Raw genomic sequence first — 25776 nt, 5'->3', positions numbered from 1 at the left:
TTTTGCAGGCCCTCAGATCTTATTTTTAAGTGTGGTATCTTTTTTCTTAAGCTGATTAAATAGAAAAATCCAGAAATATTGCTAGGCATCTTTGTAGAACCTTTTTGAGCCAGATATTACGACCAGGGAAAGCTCAGAGGCCAGCTTTTCTCAGCCCACCCACAGACGAAAAGCAGGTTTTCAGAGTTATTATTGCTTGTTAGGTTTTGGAAGGTTGTAAGAGCTCCCCACTTGATTTCACCCATTTTGGGCAAATGTAAGAGTGTGTGAAGATAAACTACAGGTTGTGTTTTTATTTTTCAAGGTTCCTGGTTTACTGTTTCTAATTAGCAAGCCTTGTGAGTTTCATATGAGAAAAAGAAATAATAAGGTCTTTAGCCCTCTCCAAGTTCATTCCCCTGTGAACTCAGACAGTGTTCAAAAAACAAAGTGAAAGAATTCAAATATTGACAAATAACTCAAGGCCACTACAAACCCCACTCCTTTGGGTTGGTGGGAAGTGGGGGAGCAGGGAGCACCTGGGAAGGGTACAGGGTCCCCAGAGACCAGGCCTGTTCTGGAGCCTTCCACAGACACTCCCCCAACTGGGCAACATGAGTGAGCCCCACTGTGGGCCAACTCGGGGCAGGGGCTCCCCCACCCTGATCCTTTGGATAATCGTTCAGGTGAATTCCCAAAGGTCACGGCTCACAGATGCTGGGACCCCAGCTCTCCACCCTGTGAAGATGGGGTCTGCAGGGGCCGGGCAGAGGGGAGCCCTGTGGCAGCTCTTCCTGTTGTGGACAACTTTCCCCTGTGGGACCCATCTCTCTTCTTGGCTCTCCTGATTGCCTCCCTCCCTCTCAGCTATTAGTCACCCGGAAGGATCCCATCTCCTCTGTGTAACAAAAGATGCCACTGACACTCTTTTCCGCAGGACGCCGCTGCTCTGGGTGATGTCCTAGGGGAGAAGAGAGCTTAGAGCTTCCAGGATTCAAGAGGAAAGCAGCTACCCTGGGGAGCCAGAGTCTCAGCCAGGGCCATCTGCAGAGCCAGACGTCTTCTACACAGCCTGAGACGATTCCAACCTGTGTTAATAAATGGCAGCCTCACCCAGCGGGCATCCTCTCAGAGACGGTGCTCTCAATGGGATGTGTAAGGAGCTGCCAGCCACTCACACAGTGATGCAGATTCATCACAGAGGGTGGCTGTCTCCCAGCAATCGCTCTGTGAGTTACATTTGGGTGGGTGTGCAGAGCCAGCTGTTCTGAAAGGCAGAGCTCTTCTTGGGGTAAAGCTGGACTGGGTGGAGCCGGTGTTGGGGGACAACCAGACCCTACAGCCTTGGCGATACTGAGTGGGAAAGGTTTGCAGCAGGTGCCCCAAATCAAGTCTTTTTTTTAAAAAAAAACACAGTATTTAAATATTTACTTATGCTTGTCTCAACCCTGGGAAATGGGGAAGGACACCCCGTCTCTCCCTCTGATACAAGCCCTCCCTGTAGCTTCTCTTGCCGGCCTGTGGGCTCCACAGCCCCAGGGAGCCCCGCTTCTGTCCGGAGCTCTTCACACTCATCATTGCTCTGAATGTGGTTTCGTAATTTTGTTAGTCTCCTGATTAGACTGTGAGCTATTCTGAGGACAGATACAGGGACTTACACTTTTTTTTTTTTTTTTAATAATACCAATAAGAAGAAAATTAGTAACACCAAACAACACATACCACTTACTATGTACAAGGGGGTGTTCTAAGAGCACAACACATGTGGACTCAATCACTTTATATAATGTTATCATCGTTTCACGTTATCATCGTAAGTAAACACACAGAGAGAAGGTAACTTGCCCAAGACCACCTAACTAGCTGGTGGTGAAGCCGGAATTTTCAATCACAAAGTTTACTGCAGTGTCCTATGCAGAATAGGAATTCAATAAAAAGTATTTTTAATATGTGTGTGTGGGAATGGATGAATGCAGGAATGAACAAACAAACATTCCTAAACAACTAATTTTCACCTGCACTTGGAAAGAGCACGATCGATCCACTCATGAATTAAAAACAGGCTGTCTGTTGTCAGAGAAAATTCGTGGCAAGACAACTTGATAAATGCCATGACACCTGCAGGGCTCAGCCACAGCTCTTGGCTCAGAACCTGTGCTAAGGTGCTAAGGTCCCAGGTCTGAGCCTTTACGTTGCCGTAAGGGCTTAGGAGGGCTTTGAGGCACCACCAAGGCAGGGCAGAGTTGGACGGGGGTGTGGATGCACCTCAGGAAACATCACTCTCACTGGCCCTAAACGGCCTCTGAGTCTGGGCAGATTTAAACGGGCCGTTCCTGGTTCCTCCTCTGCACTGCATTTTTATCCCTGGCAGCCCTTACAACTGCGTTTATAAGCCTGGCCCACAGCCCTTACAACTGCGTTTATTAGCCTGGCCCACTGTCCCCTCCCCCTCTTCCGCCCCCCCCCCCCGCCTCCTTCTCTTCCTCCTCCCCCTCTTCCTTCCCACTCCTCCTCTTCCTTCTCCTTCTCTCCTCCTCCTTCCCCCTCCCTCTTCTCTTCTTTCCCATCCTCTCCATTTTCCCCTGCATCCTTCTCCCCTCCTCCTCATCTTTATCAATCCCAACTCATTTCATACAAGGGGAGGGGGAGTGTGTGAAAAACTGGACCTGTAAGCATCTCTCAGGGAAAAATATTGGTAATTTTCAATTTTTTCTGACTCCTTTAGAAAGTACTTATTTATCAAGCAATGGGTACCATGCACAAAGGGGATGGTGAACTGCATGACGTACACTATACAGGGGGTCTCAGCGTGTTCCGCCTGGTTATAGATGGCAGGGTGTGTGGGCACGGCGAGGGTTGGAGCTGTGCTGCCCAGACCTATGGTCCCAGCCATGTGTGGCCACCCAGCACCTGAGACGTAGCCAGGCCACACTGCACCATGAGTTAAAATATATCCCTGAGTGTGAGGACTTCATGGGAGAAGAACTGTAAACCATTTCATGAACAATTTTTATATGGATTCTATGCTTACATGACATTTGGGGTTTCTTAGGTTAAAGAAAAGACATGACATTAAAATGATTTCATCTGTCTCTTTCCTCATTTCCTGTGGCCACTAGAAGACTGACACTCCCATGCAGGGATTGTTTCTGCCTGGCTGTGCCACCTGGGGCTGCAGACCTGGTCTGCCCGGCTGTGCCACCTGGTGCTCCAGGCCTGGTCTGCCCGGCTGTGCCACCTGGGGCTGCAGGCCTGGTCTGCCCGGCTGTGCCACCTGGGGCTGCAGGCCTAGTCTGCCTGGCTGTGCCACCTGGGGCTGCAGGCCTGGTCTGCCTGGCTGTGCCACCTGGTGCTCCAGGCCTGGTCTGCCCGGCTGTGCCACCATCTGGGGCTCCCGGCCTGGTCCGCCCGGCTGCACCACCTGGGGCTCCCAGCCTGGCTTTACTCTCCAGCTTCCCCACCATTTGCTACCTGGCCTCAGGCAGGCCCAGCCCAGCTCTGAGACTTAGTCCCTGTGAGAATGAAGATGACCCTTTGAGGGTCCTAAGCATGGGGATGGCTGCGCAAAGCCACGAGTCAGCAGGTGGGAGATGAGCGCTCTGCAGATGCCTGCCTGCCCCGGGAGGAGCCGCCGGCTGGGGCCTGTGGCAGGAGGCAGGAAGAAGGAACTTTGCACAGGAAGCGTCCAACCCGAGTCTGCAGAAGAGAAACCAGGTCTGCTGTCTCCTGAGGACAGGGCAGAGACTGCAGGTGGCTGCTGGCGTGGAGTCCCTTCCCCGGGAGGTGTCAGATGTGGTGGCAAATGCCAGTCCCAGGGCTTTCCTTCTCTACTGTCTCTAATTGTGCAGCCTCTGCTGGGGTTTATCAAGTAACACATGTGATACGCTTAATTGTGCTCCTCCTGAATCTCTACGTGGATGTCCTAACCCTCACTGCCTCACAATGGGACTGCGCGTGGAGACGGTGCCTTTAAATAGGCCGTGGCATTAAGATGAGGTCCCACTGGAGTACGGTGGCCCTGATCCAACATGATGGTGTCCTTCTAAGCAGAGAATAGGACACAGACACACACAGAGGGACGGCCACTGGAGGATGCAGACAGAAGATGCTGTCTACAAGCCAAGGAGAGGCTGCAGAGGAAACCAACCCTTGGCACCTTGCTGTTGGATTTCCAGTCTTCTGGACTGTGACGGAAGAAATGTCAGTTATTTAAGCCATTCAGTCTGTGCCATTTTGTCATGGCAGCCCAAGAACTCATACAACATACAATGTAGACAATGCCTGCAAAGTTGCTGGCTCACAGGAGGCAGTAATACAGTGTTAGCACTGGTCTAGATAGAATTTGATGTGTGTGTGTGTGTGTGTGTGTGTGTGTGCACGTTTTGTGGTTTTTTTTTGAGACAGGGTCTCACTTGGTTGCCCAGGCTGGATTGCAGTGGTGTGATCATGGCTCACTGTAGCCTCAACCTCTCCAGGTTCAGGTGATCCTCCCACCTCAGCCTGCTGAGTAGCTGGGACTGTAGGTGCACACCACCACACCCGACTAATTTTTTTATTTTTTTTTGTAGAGATGGGGGGTCTCACTTTGTTGTCCAGGCTGGTTTTGAACTCCTGGGCTCAAGCAATCTGCCTGCTTCAGCCTCCCACACTGCTGGGATTCCAGGCGGGGGCCACCGCACCTGGCCTCGTTTGGTGTTTTGAACATGTAGTGAATCATCCCCAGGAAGCTCAGCGATCACCAGAAAACCCCACAGAGCAAGCCCACAGGTCAACAGATCCACAGCATTCAGAGAAAGCCCAGGGAGAAAAGCCACAAGCAGCCTGGCTAGGCACATGGCCACTGTTCTGAGCACTTTTGACCCTCCCAAAGGTAACTGCCCAGCCCCTTTGATTCCCAATCCCAAAAAGGAGTGAATTCCTCAAAAAGGAGTGAATTCCTCCAGCAGCCAGTGAAGCCAAGTGTCTATGTCCTAAGGCCCAAAGACTGCCAGGCAGGCAGAGACTACCCGAGACAGGGTGTCCCTCTGTGGGTGAGTCTTGCCCCCTGCTCCCCTCCTGGCGTTGAGGCACGTCCCTGGGTTCTCCAGGGCAGCTGGTACCCTTTCCTTCTTGGGTTCCACCAAGTTCTGTAGTAAGACGGAGAACCAAATACAAAATGGGCAGGGTGATAAAAAGCTGGTAAATTAGTGAGGCAGAACCATTTGGAAACCAAATTTCCCTGCAACTTAAAAAAAAACATAGGGAGTCAAAGGCAGAATAGGAGTTTCTTCGTTTCTGAGAAGCAGAGCTGTGCACTGAACCTGAGCCTGCCTGGAGGAAGTTACACTCCATCCACAAGAGTGAATCACGCATCAGGAGGGCAGGCTGCCCGCTCCTCTGATGGGCGGAGTGTTTCTCCCTGAATCTGACGTCTCCTGTTCTGACCCTCAACTGGCCCAGGAAGGCGGCTCAACCACTGGTGCCTGTGCCCCACATGATTGGACTAACACTGCAACTCCAGAAAAGTGTTTTTTTTCACCCATCAGAGAAATTCCACAGTTAACCTTTTAGTTTCTCTTCTTCTGACATCCTGCCGTGGCTTATTCGGGATGAGAGAGAAGCAAATTTCAAAGCCCTGAGTCACTGAGGGCAAAACTTGCAAAGGAGACTGGAAGCTCCTGCAGGCAACGGACGAGGCCTCCCCACCACCTCCCCAGCAGCCAACGGCACCCAAAGCCTGCTCAGAAAACTGAGCTTTTATGTGAAAAAGAAGTTAGGAAGTAGGTATGATTCATTTACTCTTTCGAACATCTGTGAGCCAGTTATGTGCTGGGGATGCTCCAGGCTTAGAGATGGAGGCATCAGAGAGAGGAAAGTTCCCTCCTTGATGTCAGAGGGGAAGAAGTCGGATGATTGGCAAATCACTACGGTGTGTATCAGAGCACTCAGCCGCAGGGCAGAGGAAAGAGGCATCAGGTGTGGGTGGGGAGGGGTGGAGAAGGTGGCAGCAGGGCGGGGAGGAGGTGGCCCTGAGCAGCCGGGTCTGGGCAGTGGGGCGGCTCTGCAGAGGCTGTGTGTGGGATGGACGGGCAGCCCCCGCTGCAGCTGCCCTCCCTGCTGACAGATCAGTAACCAGCACCTGAAACTGACAGAAGTTTTCCTTGACTCTCTCCTAAGGGGGAAAATGACTCCCAGAATCACAGACAGAAATCCAGAGTGGTAGGCCACACGGCTGGAGCTCACGTCACGTTTCCTTTTGTGGTTCAAGTTTAAACGCTCTACTAAGCTATGCAGCATCACAGGGCATGTTCTTGGACGGGCATGAAATACTTCCCATCAAGTTTAAAGAAAAAAAAAAAAAAGCTCTTCTTAAAACCACCTACAGGAATCAGAGTTTTAAATTTTCCAAGTTTTGAGGTTTTTTAAATGATCAGAACTTTAAACACGTGATTTCAGAAAACAAGAGCCTAAGTATGGGCTTTGCTATGGCTCAACAATCTTACTCTGATAGCGTTAAACAAATTAAAAACATATGTGGGTGTTTTACAGTGTCAAACAACAGGAAAGAAACTGTACACCACAGAGAGGTTCTTTGAAACTGGAGGTGCAAATCAGTCATTCTAAGACTTAAAATACCGCTAGTGTTAACAGCCTAGAGATCTCTGAGCAGAGCTGTTTTTTCCACTTTCACTTTTAGCTGAAACTTAATCCTCCTGGTGCAGATACTGTATCCAAGCCATGTTCTTAATAAATTAGTAACTTAATACATTTATGGTCGTTACTGCTAATTATAACACTGACATTATCTGTGATACAGTTTAAGTACAGGCTGACTAACATAATGAGTCAACTCCCCCATTCGACACTGACTAGAACTATATACATATTTATAAAGTCAGTCTTTCTAAATCCTTAGGTAAGAAACTAAATACTGTTTATCACTTTAATTAAGATAAAATATACAGAGGAACAGTATATAGTCACCTATTCACCTTCCATGGATGATTTGAAAGCAAATCATGGAAAATTACTCATGTGGCTGACAAAGAAATTGAGTAAAGTACAAATCAGAAAAGGCCCCATTTCTTCCAAGTTTATTATTACTATTAAATAAAAATGCACTACAGACCACAGTGAAGAGGTCTGGAGACTGAAATTCAATTCCGTTCAATTCCGCGGACATTTCTAAAGCATTCCGGGTGTAAGTCGGGGATTCCCCTGACCCTAACCCTAACCCATCTTCCCCTGACCCTAACCTGAGCCCATCTTCAGCAGCTGGACATTCTAGTGCACCACATCTGCCGCAAGTTGGAGCAGACATAATTTTATGTTGAATTAAAGTACCAATGAAATGGAATAATTTCCCTTGGGGGAAAATATATATATTTAAAAAATAAAAAACGTTGAAAAATCAAAAGTATTTTTGCATCAGAGCAAAGGACTTTTATAATCTCTTCCCTCTCCGAGAACCTGCTGATACTTCTGGGACCGATCACACAGTGTGGACCAAGAGCAAGGGCCGCCCCATACAAATTAGGGTGGGTCCACAGTTCTGTGCACACTGGCAGGCTTACTCCTCACAATCTGAAATGATTCTCCAGTGCAGAGAGAGGAGTAGGCCGAGACACAGGCAGCTAGGACCCCTGGGCATTTGTGGTCCTTGTCAACATCACTGGATCATCTGTCCTGAGCATCTCAGTGGGAAAAGGGTCCAGAACCCTGATTCAGGGCACCACAGGGGACCCAAAGGCAATGTAGAGAATCCGAATCGGACAGAGGAAGCCGATGCCTTCAAATAAGGCGGACAGTGGCCGAATGCCGCACTAGAAATACAAAGAAGATGAATTCTTACTAGCCAGAAGGATTCGAATGATGTTTAATTTGCAGTTTCCTGTTTGTTTAACTGTATTTTCCAAATGTTCTCTGATAAGGGTGAGGAAAGGGCTGTAGAGGAGCCGCCACTGGAAAGGCCAGTGACAGTGAGATTGAAGAAGGGCCGGAGCCAGAGGCTGAGGACCTTGGACTTTAGTCTGTGCTAAGGGCTTCCTGAAGTTCTAGAGGCAGGAGGGTGAATATGCAATCAATAGAGAAAAATCCTGGTAGCCAAAGTACAAGACACATGGGAGCAGGAGGAACCTGGAACCTTGGCTCTGGAGCCTGCAGAGCTTTGAAAAATGCCCACGGCTGCATTGGGATCTGAGGAGGGCAGAGACCCTGGCAGGTCTGAAAAGTCTCTGGGAGATTCCAATACGCATTCAGGCCAGAGCATGACCCCAAAGCAAGGACAACTGGTGAGGAGCCAACTAGCCACACGCAGGAGAAAGGAGGGTATCGATTTAGGAGAGGTCCAAAGAAACAGCTCAAGTATTTCCTGTCGTTTCGCCACACCTCTGGGATTCAGTGTGAGTTCTTCCAGAACCAGACCAGAGTGAAAAGTCAGAGGCAAACTCCATGGTGGGTGAGAAGAAAGGAGTGGGACCTTAGTAGATGGAATTAGGTTTTTGAACTAAAAGAAAATCTGATGTGTTTCACCGTTCATGAATTGGTGTAAATTGTCATGCTCTTTCAAGCCAGTAGCTACTTAGAGAGAATGCAGTTTGGAAATACCTTTATCTAAAAAATAAAAATGTTAAAAAAAAATCAAAAGTATTTTTGCATGAGAGCAAAGGAATTTACAATCGCTTTCCTCTCTGAGAGCCTCTTGATACTTCAAGGACCAATCACAGAACGTGGACCAAGAGGAAGGGCTGCTTTGTCTTCCTCTCCTCCTCATTTCCCTCTCTCTCTTTCTCTTTCTCTGTGTCTCTTTTTTCCTCCCTTTCTTTCTTCTTCCTAACTCCTTCCCTTCCTTCATTCCTTTATTTCTTTGCAAGGTCAGGACCTACCTATTGCCATGCAATCTTCCTGAATAAATTAATGATAATTAATCGTAGTAACAAGGGCCAGGCTTCCACCCAGCTGTCAGGGAAGAGTGTAGCAGCAAGAGCCCAAGCCCGTAGCCTCTGACACACCAAGGGGATTTGTGTTTAATAAGAAAACGACATGCGCATTTGTAGGATCAGCTCCTATCTTACCGTACTGGCCTTCTCGGTGTTTAATTCTCGTTTGCCTGCGTGGTTTCCCATCCTGAATGGATCGGCTCTTCCGAGGCTTCAGAGGCTAAAAGAGAAAGGGAAAGAAAGAGTTAGCCTTAAGTCTAGTGCTCTTCGAGTTTTCGATGTTGTTTTTCCATCAGAAAGACACTCCTGTGAGAGAGAGAGAGATATATATATAATGCCCGTTTTTGAGAAGAGGAAACCAAGGCCCTGAAAACAGAAGAGACACGTCCAAGTCATCTTATTAACAAACGCTATCTTTCGATCCCATGCAAAGAGCTAGAAAACAGAACCGCACCAACATCCAAATTCTGTTCAGTAACACACTTCAACCCGTCTCAAGAAATCCTGCAGATCTGTGTATACGTACAGAAGTATCTGTCTATTCAGCCATCATCCATCTGTCCATCCACACATATGTACACACACAATTACATCCCACACGCAGGTGTATTGTAATGAGATGAGCTGAGATGTCAGAAAGGTGCTGACATTCGTCTAAAACGAAAAGGTAGTAAGAAGCTATTCATGCTCACTGCTTTCAAGAAACCATGTGAGCACAGAAAGAGCCAACATCAGACCAAGGACAGCTTAACCGACAAGTGTCCAAAGAATCTGCAGAATTTGTAGGGAAGATAAAGTTGGATTTAAAAAGCATGTTACTCCTCATTTTTATTTTCTAACCCAAACCTTAGCAGCACATTTATGATTTTTCCCCAAGATATGCAAAGAATGGAAGAATCGAGCCACACCCATTCCAAGCAAACTGTTCCTTCCAGCCTTCCTGCGGGACGTAGCCTGGCCTTGGGGTCCCTCAGCTGAGGGCCACTGGAACCATCAGCCCAGACCTGGCAGCAGGTGACCAGAGTCTTTAAGGACAACGACATGTTTTCCATGATGGATGTATTCTTTTGCAAAAAGGTGTGAGTACCCATTCTCCTGTAGAAACCAGGAACAGCTTTCCTTGAGAGGGAACACGATGAACCGTCTTCTGAACGTGGGGCGAGGGGACTCTCCAAAATAGTAGAGACGCCCGAACACAATGCAAATTGTGTTCCTCAAAAGTCTCTCTTTAGAAAAGAGAATTGCCCGACAGCCAAGCTTTTCCATCTCCCACGTTCCCGGGTCCCTTTCTGGTGGCTCAGGAGGACTGGTTGAGGACACTTTTCCGCAGGTGGGCAACCCCATCACCCCACAGCCGCTGGAAGGATTGCAGAGAAGAGAAGCAAACGCCTACAGCACAGTCGCCGTCCCGGAGTCCGCCTCCCTCACTGTGTGGGAGACGACTAGCAGCCGACCACAGAGGGAAAACCCCACCTACCTTCATGATGTGTGATGGAAACTGGGGCCCGCCATAAGACTTCCAGTGAGGCACTCGCGCAGGGAGATTTAAAACATGTGTACTTGAAGCAACTTAGGTCAAAGTGCCCACAGATGATGCTCAGGGAAATCAAAGATGCCGTTCTAGTGATGATATGAACACAATCCACCTGCAAGAATCAGGTGCATTCCCCATGCTTCGTGGCATGAGAGTGAAAAAAATAATAGTTTGATATGTATGATTTTAAAATCGCAAGGCTACCTTTGCGGAGGATTTCGGTGTCCAGTGCGATTCTACCTTCCCAATTTATTTCAACTGGACAACCAAAAAAACCTTGAGGGGCAATCTTCTCATTGGGAAATGAGGGCTTGCTGCAGGTGTGGTGCCTTACTGGATAAGAGTGGGTTAACCAAGGGAAAGGCCAAACTCACCCTGTTCTTTTTTTAAGAAAGAATGGGTGTGTTCCTCGTGAGATGTTGCTTTGATCCCTGGGTACACAGGGGCTGTCATTCCCGTTCTAATTCTGGCTCTCTAATTCCATGTGGTTTTATGGTCATTCCCGTTCTAATTCTGGCTCTAATTCCATGTGGTGTTGTTTTAACTAAATATTAAGAGCTTGCAGGATGGACACACGTTATAGAATAAAAACACGTCAAATATCTCTCAATACATCTTCCTGTTTAAGAAATGAGAAGTGGTCTGGCCAGGCGCGGTGGCTCAAGCCTGTAATCCCAGCACTTTGGGAGGTCGAGACGGGCGGATCACGAGGTCAGGAGATCGAGACTATTCTGGCTGACACAGTGAAACCCCATCTCTACTAAAAAAGCAAACAAACAAAACAAAACAAACAAAAAAATTAGCCGGGTGAGGTGGTGGGCGCCTGTAGTCCCAGCCACTCGGGAGGCTGAGGCAGGAGAATGGCGTAAACCCGGGAGGCGGAGCTTGCAGTGAGCTGAGGTCCGGCCACTGCACTCCAGCCTGGGGACAAAGTGAGACTCCGCCTCAAAAAAAAAAAAAAAAGAAATGAGAAGTGAAACACAGGCAAAAATAGGTAACTGCCCTTAGTTAAGGCTGACAACTTGGACCTTCGGGAGCATTTTGCCTGTCCAGACATAAAGAGCCTGCCATCACCGGCTGTGTTCTCCAAGTGCCTGTTCCTGGCCCAGGCATCACCTCACCTCTGCCTCCTCGGAGCCCTCGCCTGCCCAGTCCCCTTCCTGTTCCCTGGCTCCATCCACCTGTCACCCTCCTCCTCCCATCTCCTCACGCTGGGACTAGGCAAACCCACAGGCAACACTCACTCCTTCCAGAAAACAGAGCTCCAAGGACTTGTCCCAAATCAGAATCACGTGGGACAGGTAAATCTTTTGGGACTTGCTGGTAGACAAAGAGAGCTATTTTGGGGCCAAGGGCTCTTGAACGCAGCTGAAATCTGCTCACAAGGTGCTGAACCGCTCCTCGGAGAGGGGCTGTGTTTCTTCCAAGTCAGTTTGTTCTGATCGATTGTTATCGTGCTTCACAGCACAACTCTAGGTTACGCTTGGGATGACTGATCTTAATCACGATTTAGAAAACTCAAGAATACTGGACACAGAATCGGTGAAAACAACTCAAGTCCAGATCAGACTTCTGAATATACCTCGTTGGATTTGACTACACAAGCCTACTTACTTGCATTTGACTGGCCTCTCAGATGAATATAAAGAATATTTATATGGATCACTGAGGGTGGGTTAATTCTAGCCTTCAATGCAAAATTTATAGACTAGCAGGAAAAGAAAGACAAGAGGAACAAAACGACAACTTGATGTGTGGGAGCCCCCATCAGAGCCCTTAATGGAAATGGCCCCTGAGCACCGGTAAGTGAGATGTGTCTCACGGCACTACGGTGGGAACGACAGAGCATCTGGCTGATAATCATGAGTGACTGGCAGTCTGCCTTATTAGCTTCTGACCCTGTCCCAGTCTGCCTTTTGGAGAAGAGCTCAAGAAGGATGAAGCTCTCCCTATCACAGGGCTAAGAGCTCAGCCCGGCAGCTGGTTTCTGTAATGTGCTGAAAAGATCCATCTGCACACAAAAGCAGCTGCATGCTTGCAGGAGCTCTTTTTTATTTCGTTTTTTTGCAATTAATCAAATTGAGAGAGCCAGAGAAAAATTGGATAAACATGTGAAAGGCTGCAAGGAAAGCCAGCTGACTCTGAAGCATCTCTGGGGTAATTAAAGAAGCCTTTGTAAACTAACAGAAAAGGAAAGAGAGAGAGTAAGAACTGAGCGAGAGCTGTGGGAGGGACGGACTTTCAGATTCCATCAGGACTGCTGAGACTTCTGGACTGGTATTCAGTTCTAGATCCGATTTCCAGCCCCTGGGATTACTGGACATTTTGATAATGTCTGTGTGATTATCAACACTTCGTGTTCCCTTGAGGGTTAACATTGGGCATAGGCAAAGTTAGTCATCCAGATTTACTAGGAAGCAGTCCACAGTTGTTAACTGTTAGGCTCTCATTTTTAATAATGTACATCTAAAGCAGCTTAGGCTACATGTCACCTTGGTGGAGCCATAGGATAATTCAGCATAGATAAAACTCATTAGCCTATCTGTGCAGGGAAATAGCTCCCAGCTGGGGAGCAAACACCTTGTTCCTAGGTATTTTACTGATTTCATTCTCTAGGTAGTTCTGACTTTCTACAGTGAAAATCAGGCAGGTGAGACCGAGGTCTCAATCCAGGTTCCATCTGGGTGACCCTGAACAAGACTCCACTTTACTGAGTCTAGGAGCAGGTGGGTGGCCATGAACCCTGACCCTGCAGGTCGAGAAACGCTTCCCAGGATAATATGTGGTGGATCACGTCCACCTAAAAGGTATGTCCAAGTCCTGACTCCAGGACCTGTGAAGGTGGCCTGGTTTGGAAGGAAGGTTTTGTAGATGTCCTCAAGTTACGATGAGGTCATCCTGGATTACAGTGAGCTCTAAATGCAATGACCGATGTTCTCACAAGAGAAAGGTGAGGGATCTTTTCTTTCTGTTTTCTTTTTTTTGAGATGGAGTTTCAGTCTCATTGCCCAGGCTGGAGTGCAATAGCGTGACCTCGGCTCACTGCCACCTCCACCTCCACCTCCACCTCCCGGGTTCAAGCAATTCTCCTGCTTCAGCCTCCAGAATAGCTGGGATTACAGGTGCCCGCAACCACACCGGGCTAATTTTTTTTTGTATTTTTAGCAGAGATGGTGTTTCACCATGTTGGCCAGGCTGGTCTCGAACTCCTGACCTCGGGTAATCCACCCACCTCAGCCTCCCAAAATGCTGCAATTAGAGGCATGAAGCACTGTGCCTGACCAAGGAGAGGGAATTTTGGACATACATACACGGCATTTCACACAAGAAGAGACACCACACACGATGGAGGCAGAGATTTGGAATGACATGGCTACGAGGCCAGGGACACCAGGGATTGCCGCAGCCACCGGAAGCTGGAGGAGGTGAAGACAGAGCCTCCTGCAGAGCTCCCACTCTGCCAACGCCTTGACTCTGCGCTTCTGGCCTCCAGGACGGTGGGGGTCTGCTTCTGCTGTTTCAGGATGCCTGCCTGTGGTGCCGCCTTGCAGCAGCCCTAGAGGGTAACATGCAGGGAAGTAGGAAGTAAGTGGAGACTTGCAGGATGCAGAAGGTGCAGGTGAAGGTGCTGAGGAGGGAAACAGTGTTCCGGGCAGAGGGCATGGCTGTGCAAAGTCCCTGTCACCCAGATGCCGTGAGTGGAGTTTGAGTGTGGCATGAAGTGACCCAATAGAACAGAATCTGCCAATGCACGGGGTGCACTCCTGGGGAGGTGGGGGACTGACTTACACCACAGGACACAGACACTGCTCTTCGCCCATGTTGAACAGTGAGTCGATTCTGCCGATGAGCAAGTGTTCCAGAGGGTTGGGGCCCTAGAGGAACAACAACCCGCAAGCCTGGACTTCTCTGCAAAGGACACTGTCAAAACTCATCTGAGGCATCCATGTCTGTCCCAGAGCAAGCTTCCCTGAGACACTGGGGGGACCTAGGCTCCTGGCAGTTTTCAGGAGGCAGCCCTGGGCTAGGGGCTCCACAGGACTTGCAAGCAAAACAAATTCCAAAAACCCAATCTGCATTCCCCCATGTGAGAAGTGCCTGATAAGAAAGTAGCTTCTCTATTTCCTGGGATGGGGATTTTTGCTCTGGGGTATCCGATAATATTATTTGTAAACTAGTCATCACCATCCTTCCTTTTCTTCTGGTTTAGCAGATTCAAGGAGATTTATGGCACTGACTATCACTGCCTTAAAGTTATCAAAAATCATTTTAAAAGAAAACGATGGAATTACAGAAAAGTGGAGTTTATGGGAAAGCTGATTGTGGTCCCTTGAAGTGACTGCTTACAGGATCAGCTGACTTTGGAGAGAAGAGAAAGCCATTATTAGAATCAAGCAGCAAATTACTGGCTCTGGAGTTCCCAGCTTGCTACCATATCACCTGTCTAAACCAAAGCAAAGCATTTTGTTCAAGGAGGGGCGGGAAGAAAAGGCAGATCAAAGAGTCGCTCATCCACGTGTCAGTCAGATGAGCATTTGAAATTTCCTGTGAATGCATCCACACGTTTATGACAGGCATGGTGTCCAGCTTTAGCAGCACTATGGAGAGTTACGAAATTCTCTGTGTAAAAATAGCGAGGTCATGAGGGAACCGCTCCTCCTGTGTAAGTCCTGACAAGCCACACCAACACCGTCACGCTGGGACTGGCCTTTGGATGGCATGGGGAGGGCAGAGTCACGCAGGCACACGCGACACGCCCTTGCTCTGCGGCCGGTGGGATCCCTGGTAGCTTCGCAGTCATGTGGGGCTTAGTCATAGGAACACAGGTCAGGTCCTGCTGAGCCCCCTTTCCCAGTGTGCGGTGCGCAAGCCGCCCAACCCAGGGGCCGGCAGCTGGGCCGGGGCGAGCCGTGGGCCGCAGGGAGGAAGTGGGGAAGGCCTGGGGGCAGACGTGCCTGGGCGAGGGCCTTCCTATTCCTGCTCTCCCTGCCTGCTCTGAGGATGTGGGCCCCGTCCTCCTTATCTGTAAAGCCCTGATGGTGGATGTGGCTTCCTGGAGCTGCTGTGGAAACCACTGGTTAATATTTTACAGGTCGCTGGGTTACAAACTGTCAAGTCAGAGGAACACTACACGCCAGTACCAGCTGATCCTCTGTAGTCACCTGTATGTCCCTCCTGAGCCGTGGCAGGGAGTGACGCCTTTGCCGATACCACCATCTGCAGGGTCAACATGACCCCGGGCCCTGGTCTTGGTAACTGGAGGAACCACACCGACTTCAGGCATTGCTCACAGCCAGAGCTGGTGTTAACAGAACGGGACAATGTTTGAATTCACCTGCAGAGGAACTCACACATTCCTTACCACCAGGCACAATGGCTCTTGATAGTCTGTGTGTAGGGAACAAATGTGTTGGCCCGATGCTCAGGCCATGCGTACACATAAGAGCTGTCCTTTGGGTCTTGGCTAAAATAAACCGAATCTTCCTGAAAACACAGATTCCCATCACAGAGTCCATGATAGGAAAGACATTCAGCTCTGCTGCTATCATGGGGAAGTAGAGTGGTTGATCTGAAATCTCCAGATTCTAATCAAGGAGAAGAATGCTATGCTGTGGCCACAGACCCCACCACAGTCTCACAGAAAACCTGGCTCAGAGCCCATCTTCTGATCAGTGCCACACCTTCACATGGGTGTGCAGCATTTTACTGGGTGTCTGCCTTTCAGAACCTTCTGGAATTTTCCAGAGCCTCCAGATTCTAATAAAGAAAAAGAATGCAATGTGTGGTCATTAATCTCACCATGGTCCTGCAAAAGAACTGGCTCTGAGCTGATCTCCTAAGGGGCCCTAAGTCTTCACATAGGTGTGTGGTTATTTTACTGGGCAACTGCCTTTCAGAACCTTCTGGAATTTTCCAGAGCCCTCCAGGTTCTAATCAAGGAAAAGAATGCAATATGTGGTCATTAACCTCACCATGGTCTCACAAAAGACCTGGCTGTGAGCTGATCTCCTAAGGGGCCCCATGTCTTCACATGGGTGTGCAGCATTTTACCGGGTGAGTCCTTAACTTTGCAAGACACATTAGAAAGACAAAGGACGATAGCAAGTGACAATTATATTTAAAGAAAAGGAGGGCGGGAGACACAGCATGAGACAGAATGATACATTGAACAGAACTAGATTTGGGCTCAGGAAAGCTTGGGTAGCAGCCCAGCATCGATGGGGTGCTTACTATGGGCTAGGTTCTCATGGAACGGGTCAGAAGTACAGTTTCTTAGTCCTGTCTACTGTACGAGGAGGCAAGTGCTATTATTATGCTCCCCACTTTACGGATGTTGAAACTCATGAGGTTTAGAAAGACGGAGTAATGCGTGACCAGCCTGGCCAACACGGCAAAACCCCGTCTCTACTAAAAATACAAAACTTATCTGGGTGCGGTGGTGCACGCCTGTAATCCCAGCTACTCAGGAGGCTGAGGCAGGAGAATCTCTTGAACACAGGAGGCAGAGGTTGCAGTGAGTTGAGATCGTGCCACTGCACTCCAGCCTGGAAGACAGAGCGAGACTGTGTCTCAAAAAAAAAAAAAAAAAAAAAAAAAAGGAAACCCAAGTAACACACAAGTCCACACAGCAGGGCCTGGCACCAGCATCAACAGGTCGGAGCTGCGCTGTGCTCCTGGCTGTTACGTGGTTTGTGACTTCACCAACCTGACGACCTGGTCTTTGGTTTCTTGATGCTTGAAGTCCTGGATTTCTTATGAAAAAGACCTCCATCAACAGGCTAGAGGGCGCTTTCTCCTTCATGTCACATGTATGCTCTGAAGACTCAAAATATATTAATAACCCCATAACTCATTTCCTTCTACATGAAAACTATCACAGAGCAACAATAAATTATGAAGCACTATAGGAATGTGTCATTAAGTGAAGTATCTTTTAAAGCTCTGTCATTAAAAATGGCATTTAAATGAATGATTCAATAATAAACACCCGGCATGCACGGTGTATGTCACGAACGTAAGACTGCCACTGAGCCTGCATTTTGAACTTGAGCTTTTCGAGTGTTTTCTGCATGACGTTAAATTTCCACGTGATGTTTTTGGGCCTAAAAAGACCAGTATCCTTTCAAAAGGCAATGATTTATTATTCCTAGGTAGAGGCCTTTTAATTTACGCCCACATCAAAATCAAGATTATCCAGGAAGGCTTTTCACAAGGGGTAAAGAACAGGGTTTGAAAGATGCAAACACATTGGCAGAACATAGTCACAGTTTCATGGCTTGCCTGATAGATTGTGACGGTCCTGAAATTATTATAAAGTGTCTGAACTATTGATACTTCTCCAGAATTCCAGTATCTATGGATGGGTAATTTCCTAGTTGGCCCTGATCTCAGATTTTGAATGAGGTAGGTAACATCCAGAGACTGCACAGAACCTCTGAGCAGCGGGTTGGAGTGGGATGGGGGAGAGTGGGTTGGGATGGGATGGGGGAGAGTGGGTTGGGGTGGGATGGGGGACAGTGGGCTGGGGTGGGATGGGGGAGAGTGGGTTGGGGTGGGATGGGGGACAGTGGGTTGGGGTGGGATGGGGGAGAGTGGGTTGGGGTGGGATGGGGGACAGTGGGCTGGGGTGGGATGGGGGGACAATGGGTTTAGGAGCTGGATGCCTGTGTCCCACCCTGTCCCTCCCTTAGGGTGGACTGGCCTCAGCCAGACTGCTTGGTCTCTCTGAGCTCCACCCACCACCCTTAAAACATGGGCTGGATTCTGGGGGCTTTGCACCTGGCAGTTGGCACAGGACAGGTCTGTTCAGGTTTTAGCACAGTCAGCCACGATCTGTGAGCTGCTGGTTTGGATTCTTCCCACTGGAGGCCAAGTCCAAGACGAGATGCAGGAAATCTCCTGTGTGAGTGTCGGCCCTGTGCGTGGCACCAGGGTTCACAGACAGAGACAGGGCGGAAAGCTGGATTCTAACACACAGGCCACCCCCCACACCCACACTCCACAGACACCACACAAACACACTCCACAGACACCACACACGCACCACACACACACACTCCACAGACACCACACGCACACTCCACAGACATCACACACACACACACACCACACACACACTCCACAGACACCACACACACACACACCACACACTCCACAGACATAACACACACACCACACACACGCACACACTCCACACCCCCCACACACTATACACACATCACACACACGCACACACTCCAGATGCCACATACACACCACACACATCACACGCCTCCCCAACACACACTATACGCACACCACACGCACCCTCCACAGACACCACACACACGCACACACTCCAGATGCCACATACACACCACACACATCACACGCCTCCTCAACACACACTATACGCACACCACACGCACCCTCCACAGACACCACACACACCCTCCAGACACCACACACACGCACACACTCCAGATGCCACACACACACCACACACACACACCCACACACACTATATGCACACCACACACACACCACACAGACACAGTCACACACACCACACACCCATGTACACACACTACCACATGTGGTGCTCCTTCCTGCTGTCCCAGAGCACTGCAAGGACACACTCCCACCACCCTTGGCTGTGGTAGCCGGATGCTGCCTGGCAGACACACTTTCCCTTGCACCCTCCGCGAGGGAGGCTGACGGGGGAAAGTGAAGGCCACAGTTGGTCCCACAGGTCCCCGAGCTGGAGCTGGGGCAGCCATGGCTTGGAGCTGGGTGGTGGAGGTGTCACTTGCCCCAACCCAGAACAGGCAGGGGCTCGGGGACCTGGAATCCTCAGGAGAGGGCCTGAGGTGTCCTGGAAGCCACCAGGACCCTGTGAGGTGCTGAGAAGAGCCACTGTGTCACTGCCCGGGCGTTCTGCTTCCCCGTCCCCACGTGTACTGCATCACCACCCTCGCCACAGGACAGCAAGCCCACCCGGGTCTCTGTCTTACCACCGTGGTGTCCCCAGGACCTGGCGCAGTCCACAGCACATGGCAGACACGTGGTACATGGCAAGCACACAGCACACAGTAGGCACACAGCACCCAGCAGGCACACAGCACACAGCAGGCACACAGCACACAGTAGGCACACAGCACACAGTAGGCACACAGCACCCAGCAGGCACACAGCACACAGTAGGCACACAGCACCCAGCAGGCACACAGCACACAGTAGGCACACAGCACACAGCAGGCACAAGCACACAGCACACAGTAGGCACACAGCACCCAGCAGGCACACAGCACACAGCAGGCACACAGCACACAGCACACAGTAGGCACACAGCACACAGCAGGCACACAGCACACAGTAGGCACACAGCACCCAGCAGGCACACAGCACACAGCAGGCACACAACACCCAGCAGGCACACAGCACACAGTAGGCACACAGCACACAGTAGGCACACAACACCCAGCAGGCACACAGCACCCAGTAGGCACACAGCACCCAGCAGGCACACAGCACACAGTAGGCACACAGCACACAGTAGGCACACAGCAAGTGCTTGACAAATGCCTGTCAAGTGGATGAGAGAACAGCAAGGGAAGTGCTGGCTCTTCCCTCTTACCCCAAGCCGCGCCCACATAGCTCAGCACCCTCCATGTGCGTCTGGAGAAGAGACCACCTGGTGAGCCCCAGGGAGCTGAGCGTAGGAGCCAGGACTGAAGGCTCCTCCCAGAAAACGGAAGCCTTGATTCTGGAGGAACAAGGGATACCCCAAGAGAAGTGTGGGTGAGCCACTGGAGGAAATGGGGCTTGGCACCAAAGTTGGGGTGCTGGGGACGAAGGGACACAGAGAAAGTCACAGTGGTCATGGCTGTGGACCCAGCTGCCTTCCCTGAGCTTGAGGCTGAAGCTTCAGATGCGAAGCCCCCAGGAGACAGATGGCCCTGGGGTGGGCACGGGAGAGGCCTGGGCGCAGTGGGAGCAGCTGCAGTGGCCCAGGCCACCCCAGGTGACCCTCCTCCAGGGCAGACCCCCAGTGTCTCCCGAGACAGAGCAGGACCTGCAATCCAGGAAGAGCACAGCTGTGCTCAGCCCACGAAGCACCAATCCCACCTTGTCTCGGGTGAGGTATGCTAAAGGGTTCGCTCTTGCTTGGTGCGAGCATTCTTCTGTGAATCCATTACGGGTCTCAAAGTCCTCATGCAGGGAACACACGCTCCTGTAGGCTTCCTCCCAACACTGGTAAAATAGAAACCTCTAAAATCAGGTCAGCCCCCCCAGCATCGGGTGCAGCTGTGACCGTCACGGCCAGGTGACCTCAGACATGCTGCACACACCTGGGAGGCCGCAGGGGGCAGCTGTGAAGTGGGGCTGTGACGCCCAGAGGCACTCAGGCATTCAGACCCAGGACAAGGACCTCAGCGTGGGGTGTTTTTCTTCCTTTCAGGAAGCCCCCCAGGCACTGATTTGGGCCCGAGCTAGGCCTGCTTGAAGGAATGAATGAATGATGAATGAATGAATGCCCTCTGCCTGGCTTCTCCCTGCCAGTTTTTATATCTGGCTTTCTCTGGGCCTCCAGACTGTTTTACAAAATACACTGTTAGTCACAAGGTCTATCACACCAACAGCAGAAAATTCCAGAGAGAGTGGCGAGAAAAGTTCACCCAAGAAAAGGATGGGGAAATATTGGGATTTGGAAAACCATGTTACTGACCTTCAGAGCTGTCCTCTGAGCACAGGTGTCATGGTAATTAAGTGTCACTCCATCGAAAGAGGTCAGGAATAAACCTCTGTGGGTGGAATCAGGGTAAATTTTTCAAATTCCTCTTCTACACATGTTGTAAAAACAAACGAAGTTGAATCTACAAGATTCAGGACTCCGTGAGGATCAAGTCATACAAAAACACCGCTGGGACCTTTTCTCTCTTCTTGAGCAAATCTAGTTGTTTTGTTTGTTTTTGAAATCGTGTGAAACGTAATCCATGTTTTAATGTACCTCCCATTAAAATTGAAGGTTGGGCACAGTGGATCACGCCTGTAATCGCAGCACTTTGGGAGACCAAGTGGGAATAACCCAGGTGTTCGAGACAAGCTGGGGCAACATGGAGAGACCTTGTCTCCACAAAAAGTAAAAATAAAAAAATTAGCCTGGTGTGGCAGTGTGTGCCTGTCTGTGGTCCCAGCTACTTGGGGAGATTGAGGTGGGAGGTCGTTTGAGCCCCAGAGATTGAGGGGTCAGCGAGCCATGATCACACCACTGCACTCCAGACTAGGTAACAGAGGAAGACTCTGTCTCAAAAAAAAAAAAAAAAAAAAAAAAGACTTTTACTTTAAGTTCCCATAATACGGTTTATTTTGGTGTTGCTTTCTAGCTGTCTTAGTATTAGGACTCCTTCCTATGAGGCTTTAACCCTGACATTTCACATACATTTAAACATGCATGTTTAGGAAGGCTGTTGCCAGGCCTCAGCTCTTCTGAGTCCTCCCACCCTGCATACACCAATTTTCAATCACTAGTCTGAAAGGAATAAGGCGAGCTTTTAATATCTTGCTTAAATCCTCCTCTCTTCAAATATGTCTTGACATATGAAAATAATGACAGAATAAAAGAATCATCTTCTCCCTTGTAAAATCACAACACCTTTCACACGGCAATCTAAAATGATATATTGAGGCTGTCCACAAACGCGCTATGCCTGTTTCTGAAATACAACTGATCCTCTTTGTGTTTCTAGAAAGACAACTGTAGCTGGTGTTCGCACTTCATCCATCTCGCTCTCAAGTTATCCCAAGGTTGTTACATTTTCAGATAGTCGAAAGAACCAGAATAAAAACAAACAGACCACACTGCCTGCCACAAACCCACGTAAGTAAGAGAAACCTAGCTCCTAAAATATGTGAGAGTCCTTTTTTTTTTTTTTTTTTTTGGTCAAATTACTGAGTTAATTTATCTGGTAATTTCAGGCAACAATTTAAGCTGAATAAATCATGCCAGGTCTTTAGCTTCTGATTGGTGGAGAACAGATTTAGACACATGACTTCTGGAAAATAATAGGCTTTTGCTGTGGATCAGTTGGATGACGATTAGTGGAACTGGCAGAATCCGCCTCTCAGTTTATGCAACAAGTATCAGGGACTGTGCACTATGGTAGACATCAGTGGGGGCTAACACATATTTTAACAGTTTTCCAGAACAGAAGTTTGCAATGTAGCATTTAAGACCCTTAGAAACAAAACACTACCAAACTGGAGAAGACACAGCCATGTTTTTGGAAGCTGTGCAAGGAAGGAGACAGCTGAGAAACAAGGGCAAGGAGGCGACTCCAGAAAGGAGTGGTCTATGCCAATGATGAGCTGGGAATCCCAGCTCGAGTCTCAGCTAGAGTCCCGAGAAGTCTCCCAGACGGGCAAGCTGGGAGAAGCTCAGGCAGCTCCCGGGACAGTGGAGGCCAAGTGGGAAGTGAACTGCGGCACCGAAGACACCAAAACGTTACAGTATATTTTCTTTCTTTCTTTTTTTTTTTTTTTAATGAGACGGAATCTTGCTCTGTCACCCAGGCTGGAGTGCAGTGGCGCGATCTCGGCTCACTGCAAGCTCCACCTCCCGGGTTCACACCATTCTCCTGCCTCAGCCTCCCGAGTAGCTGGGACTACAGGCGCCCACAACCGCGCCCGGCTAATTTTTTGTATTTTTAGTAGAGACGGGGTTTCACCGTGGTCTCGATCTCCTGACCTTGTGATCCGCCCACCTCGGCCTCCCAAAGTGCTGGGATTACAGGCGTGAGCCACCGCGCCCGGCCTCTTTCTTTTTTTTTTTAAATGAGACGGAATCTTGCTCTGTCACCCAGGCTGGAGTGCAGTGGCGCAATCTAGGCTCACTGCAACCTCCACCTCCCAGGTTCAAGCAGTTTTCCTGCCTCAGCTTCCCAAGTAGCTGGGATTATAGCTGCCCACCACCACGCCTGGCTAATTTTTGTATTTTTAGTAGAGACGGGGTTTCACCATGTTGGTCAGGCTGGTGTCGAACTCCTGACCTCAGGCGATCCACCTGCCTTGGCCTCCCAAAATGCTGGGATTACAGGTGTGAGCCACCACGCTCTGCTAGTATATTTTCCATTCAGTATAATTCTGCCAGTTCTAGTCATCATCATCCAGCCTACTCCTCTACTGGGCGCAACCCCCTTCTTTAGAAACTCCGCGGCATTTTGTATACATGGCAGGGTATTGGGCAATTATTTTCCCTTGGGAAATTACTTGGGAACTTCTAAGTTTCCTAACAAAACTATAAGCACTTGGAGGGCGAGAACGACATCTACTTTCTCTTAATGTACCTGAAATGGACAGTATGGTATTTTTGTACAGAGTAGACACCAAGGAATTTTTTAAAAGTCATGGTACATTTGCTGTATGTGAGGAGCCTGCAACATAGTTCTATAATTTTTTGCTTTGACAGCAAGTTTAGCAAACATGTTAGCTTTCAACTATTCAAGAAAGATGAAGAAAATGAGTATCCATAAACATTCCACATCAGATGAAGACTCATGCAGGATATAAAATGTTACTCTCTATATATGGAGAATGCATCAAAAATACATGATGCAAATAAACTGTCAACAAAAAACTTTAGTATCAATTAGTTATTCTTTCTAATGCAAATTCAATGTATCAGTGAAACATGAAGGACTTCCTGATCACATGAAAGTACGCATTTGAGAGCTTGTGTGTGTCTGTTCAGAGGAGCCCTGTCGACCTGGAAACACCGAGGCACTGTCTGTTTCCTTCCTTCACTTACAGCAGTGATCCTGAGTTGATAGGGAGCTCATTAAAATAAGTATTCCTGGGCCCGTCCCCAAGACGGTGGGGTGGTATGCCAGGGCGGGCCTAGGACTCTGCATTTAATTTGAATTCTCAGTGTAACGTGTGCAGGTGGGTGAAGACCACATGAGCCAGCTTGTCCCCTCCCCTGGTGAGCAGGTCAGGGGGCCACAGCAGATGCTTGGCTTGGGAGTTGGGCTTCCAGCCACCAAGCCAATTCCATGCCTGCTAGGACTCTAAACTGATCCAGGTAGCTTCGTTTTGTTTTCAGCATGTGTTGACCTCTGGAGCTTTAGGTTTCTTAATCAGGCTCCAGGTGAAAAGCAGATCTGAGTGGAGCCTTTCTCTGTCTCTCCGGGTTGGTGGTCGGCCAGGAAGCAGCCTAGGGCACCTGCACGGAGTCTGCGGGTAGAGCTGCCCTGAGCTCCATCCCTTCCCAGCACGGGGCATTGTGCTCTCGCCTGCAGGGCGGCTCGGTATACCTTCCTACCTGGAAGGAGCAGGGCTCTCTGGGAACATCCCATGTCACCCGATGCCCCCAAAGGCGGGGCCGCAACACCAGCAGTTCCCTGAGCCCCTGAGAAACCTCCCGTTCTCCAGCCTCCTGCCTCCCCCTCATCTCTGCCTCCGGGTCCTTCCTTTCCATGTTCTATCTCCTCTTTATTAATTGCCTTTTTATATATTTTATATGTGGTCGCTAATGTAAAATTAAACAGGTAAATTGGTTAATCACTTACTATGAATAAAACTTCGTTTTCTTTCTTGACCTTCGGAAAATGGGTAAGCTGAATGTGAATCCCTTGACTCTTAAAGAAAGTGAATTGATGTAAACATAAATCGCTAGAATAACTCTTCTGGCCACCATGCCTCCCCCACCCCCGCCCCTGTGCTGGACTCCTTTCTTGGGGCTCAGTAGCTGCTGTGGTCGCTGCCTGCACCACCTTCCCCAGCTGCACCCCTGGAAACAGCGGTTGGACACCGGGCAGCTGGGGCCATACTGGCCTGGGTGCCTTCTCAGATGAATTCGGAGGGGACAGGAGAGGAAAGGAGCAGAGGCTCCCTCGGGGCCAATGGGGGAGAGCCCACCCACCGGAGATAGGAGATAGGGCTTTGGGGACTTCCTGAGGCTGTTGAGTGGGCAGCCACGCTGCACCTGCAGAGTTTCTAAGCCAGGTCGCCTGCAGAGTGACAGGAAGTGGGGCCCCGGCGTGCTGGCCTCTGTCTGAATCATACTAGACTTCTCTTAGAGGCCCCGCTCATTATAAATCCTGACAGGCAAGAAGGAAAAAGGGCTGGATGCCCATAAACATTTTGTTCCTTAAATCTTTTCAGATTTAGCTAGATTCTCATGGTTCTTCTTCAAGTCATTGGCTCAAGAGTGAGGTTGCAAACACCCTGTTAATCCCCAGGCTTGTGCTAAATCCAGCCGACTCCTCTGAGGTCTTCGCTCCTGCCCATTTCTGCATGCTTCTCTTTTCAGATCAATCTCTTTATCCTCCCTTTCTGCACGTATACTGCTTGAACAAATGACGAGGA

At 49.4% G+C, this 25776-nt stretch overlaps 1 protein-coding gene across 2 annotated transcripts in view; it reads right to left on the bottom strand.

The window, feature by feature from the left end:
- Window positions 1–25776, bottom strand: part of MBP (myelin basic protein) — a 154022-nt gene that overhangs the window by 120568 nt on the left and 7678 nt on the right. For both annotated transcript variants that reach the window (XM_015122215.3, XM_015122218.3), the window contains exon 2: window positions 9033–9117. In XM_015122215.3, the coding sequence (XP_014977701.1) occupies window positions 9033–9083 (51 nt within the window). In that variant the 5' untranslated portion in view covers window positions 9084–9117. The remainder of the gene's footprint in view (window positions 1–9032; window positions 9118–25776) is intronic.

Source organism: Macaca mulatta, chromosome 18, assembly GCF_049350105.2.
Source record: "Macaca mulatta isolate MMU2019108-1 chromosome 18, T2T-MMU8v2.0, whole genome shotgun sequence".
In the NCBI taxonomy this organism is placed as follows: domain Eukaryota; kingdom Metazoa; phylum Chordata; class Mammalia; order Primates; family Cercopithecidae; genus Macaca; species Macaca mulatta.
Note: the sequence above shows the minus strand (reverse complement) of the source record. Positions and strands in the feature narration are given on the sequence as shown.